This window comes from Cajanus cajan, chromosome 11 (genome assembly GCF_000230855.2).
Source record: "Cajanus cajan strain Asha chromosome 11, NIPB_CcT2T_4, whole genome shotgun sequence".
Lineage (NCBI taxonomy): Eukaryota > Viridiplantae > Streptophyta > Magnoliopsida > Fabales > Fabaceae > Cajanus > Cajanus cajan.
Genome location: NC_138527.1, coordinates 7,956,434 through 7,959,089, shown reverse-complemented (window position 1 = coordinate 7,959,089; position 2,656 = coordinate 7,956,434). Strand labels below are relative to the sequence as shown.

At 44.0% G+C, this 2,656-nt stretch overlaps 1 protein-coding gene across 1 annotated transcript; it reads right to left on the bottom strand.

Moving 5' to 3' along the window:
• Positions 1-863: 863 nt before the first annotated feature.
• LOC109815214 (putative fasciclin-like arabinogalactan protein 20) lies at positions 864-1,910 on the bottom strand. Its single transcript, XM_083067268.1, has one exon. It carries the CDS (start codon positions 1,908-1,910, stop codon positions 864-866), a length of 1,047 nt encoding a protein of 348 aa, XP_082923394.1.
• Positions 1,911-2,656: the final 746 nt, after the last annotated feature.

Genomic DNA, 2,656 nt, shown 5'->3' with positions numbered 1-2,656 from the left:
AACTTATTCAATCGGAACCACTTAAACAGGCTTTGATTGATGAATGGTGGGAGCACATGCTACCAAATATATGTGACGACTAAGGTGTGATGAAATAGGTTGACAGACACAAAGGAATATACACCTAAGGTCAAAAATGAGGAAATGTGGTATAAGGATAAACCAAAATTAACTCGAGAAGTGGCCAATGTTAATCGTGTAACTTAGGAATTAGTTTACATGATGCAATGTTATATGGAACACTGTATAACAGTTACTTTGGTCGGTCATATACTTCAGATTCACAATAGTTAACAATTCATAACTTTGTGTTTTAATTTCATTTGATGAAACACTTTACAAACTTATTTTATCAGTCTCGAGATTTACTAAAGCAGGTTCATGTAATCAACTAAAATCTACACTCAAAAAATTAAGTAGTTTCATTTTCTGTCTAAGCAATCACAATCTGGATTCTGAAAAGGACTCAACCAGAACTACATACATGCCTGGTCGGTTCCACCAAGTCCCCATCTTTGTTACCATTAAGCTGGTTCCTGAATCTATATTCCAAAATCGAAATCTCATCACCTCATCATGATCATTCTTTAACTAAATTACCTTGTTTAAGACCAGTTGGCAACTAACTAACTAAACCCAATTACAAACAACAAAATTGCATTGCCTCTTAATCTCTTATATATGCAGATTTAACTTTGCAAAAATATTAATAACACTACGCTCTTTATTGAAATTAACAACAAAGTAAATGAATTCACTGGTACATTATGACAGAAGCACACTCATATTTCAATTCAAGTGCAAGTTCCATTTCAAAAAAGATCAAAAGCACTCTACTTCAAATGAACACCATCAATTCACCCCTAATGAAAAACAGAGAAATGGTAATGTTGCGGAGAATTAACGTTCCCCACAAGCTCGCGGTCATCAAAGTCATGAGGAGGTTGTTCACCATCGAGCGCCGCAACCGAAACCGGATCCGAACCATGCCTCAGACGGTGTCGTTTGCCCTTGTGAGCAAAAAGCACGTGCCGTACGCCATGAAGCACGAGCCAGTCACCGCGATACATCTCGGGAAGATCCACGGGCACGCCATTGAGCAACAAGGTGTGAGTCCCGGACTTTGTGACGTTGACAGCAAACCCACTTTGGTAGGTCCCAATCAAGGTCCCATCCTTTAAGGATGCAAGATCGCACCATGCGATCTTGCGCGGGACGAGGTGGTGGCGGAGGAGCGCCGGGAGCTCAGTGAGGTTCCCGGCGTTCTTGGCCACCGCCTCGTCTGGTGGGACGAAGAGTGTCAGTTCTCGGGGATCAGTGATCGCCGGGAACTGGAGGTCGAGGATGGAGGCCATGAGGGTGAAGCCGCGGGAGTGGAGAAGGCGGCTGGCGTGGGAGAGGGGGTTTTGGGGAGGAGGGGGTGGTGGTGAGGCTTGTTGGAGGTGGAAGTGGGGATTGAAGAAGGAGTGTGTGGCGAAGATGGCGAGGTGGGGGTTGCGGAAGATGGGGGAGGGGTTGACGGTGACGTTGTTGATGGAGATGTGGTGGTGGGGGGTGGGGGTGGTGGTGATGGTGAGGGAGTGGCGGGGGAGGAGGGTGGGGATGCTGGCGCCGGAGGGGAGGGAGGTGAGGCTGTGGAGGGAGAAGGCGTGGGGGAGGAGGTGGTAGCGGAGGAGGGAGAGGGGGAGGTGGTGGTGGGGGAGGTGGTGGAAGGCGGAGTCGGAGGGGGCGAAGATGGTGAGGGAGTGGTGGCTTTGGAGGGTTTGGGAGGCGAGTTCCAGGTGCAGGGCCATGCGATGGAAGCCGGCGGTGGCGAGGATCTCCGCCGCGTCGAGGAGGGGGGAGGCGGCGGAGAGGGAAGGGAGAAGGAGGAGAGAGAGAGTGAGAGCGAGGAGTGTAGTGGAAGCCATTGGTTGTTGACTTGTTGCTGAAGGAATGATGAGAATTGAGAAGTGAAGAGAAAGGAGAGATTGGAATTTCACATTTGGCGGCAAATTTGGTTAGTTCAGTTAGGAGGTTGGAATTTCGTTGGGACCGTTTTGGTTAAGAATTAGAATGGGCTGGGCTTCCTCATTTGGGCCAGCCTAGGAAAAAAATACATTTTTTATTATATGGACTTTTTCAATAATGTTTGATGGGAGGAAATAGAAGAAAATGGAAGAGAGCAAAACTTCTTTCATCTAATTTTAATTTCCTATCAACATTAGGACTTAGGAGGATTTGGAGGGAAGGAGATAGAATTTAAAATATTTTTCGTATAATGGTCAAAATATGTTTATGTTTTTTAAATTTTAAGTTATAAAGATGTAGAGATAAATTAATTTTTTAAATTTATTTCCTCCTCTTGTAAATTAAACAAGAAAAAAATTATTTTCCTTTCATTCCTTTCAACTAAATAAAAGTTTTGACTTCTCTCCTCTTCTTTACACGTTCTTTTCACTTTTCTTCATTAAAATTCCTCTTTTCCTTTGAATTAAACATACTGTTATTATATCCAATATAAATGAAAAAACAGTTATTTGTAGATTTGTTTTTTGGGCAGAATATACATTGTCATAAAAATTTTATATGTTTTTTCTTTTGGTTCGTCCCTGGAGTATCCACCGCCGATAGCAGTGACTAATTTTCTCGCTACGTTGGAGGCACCTCAAAGGGT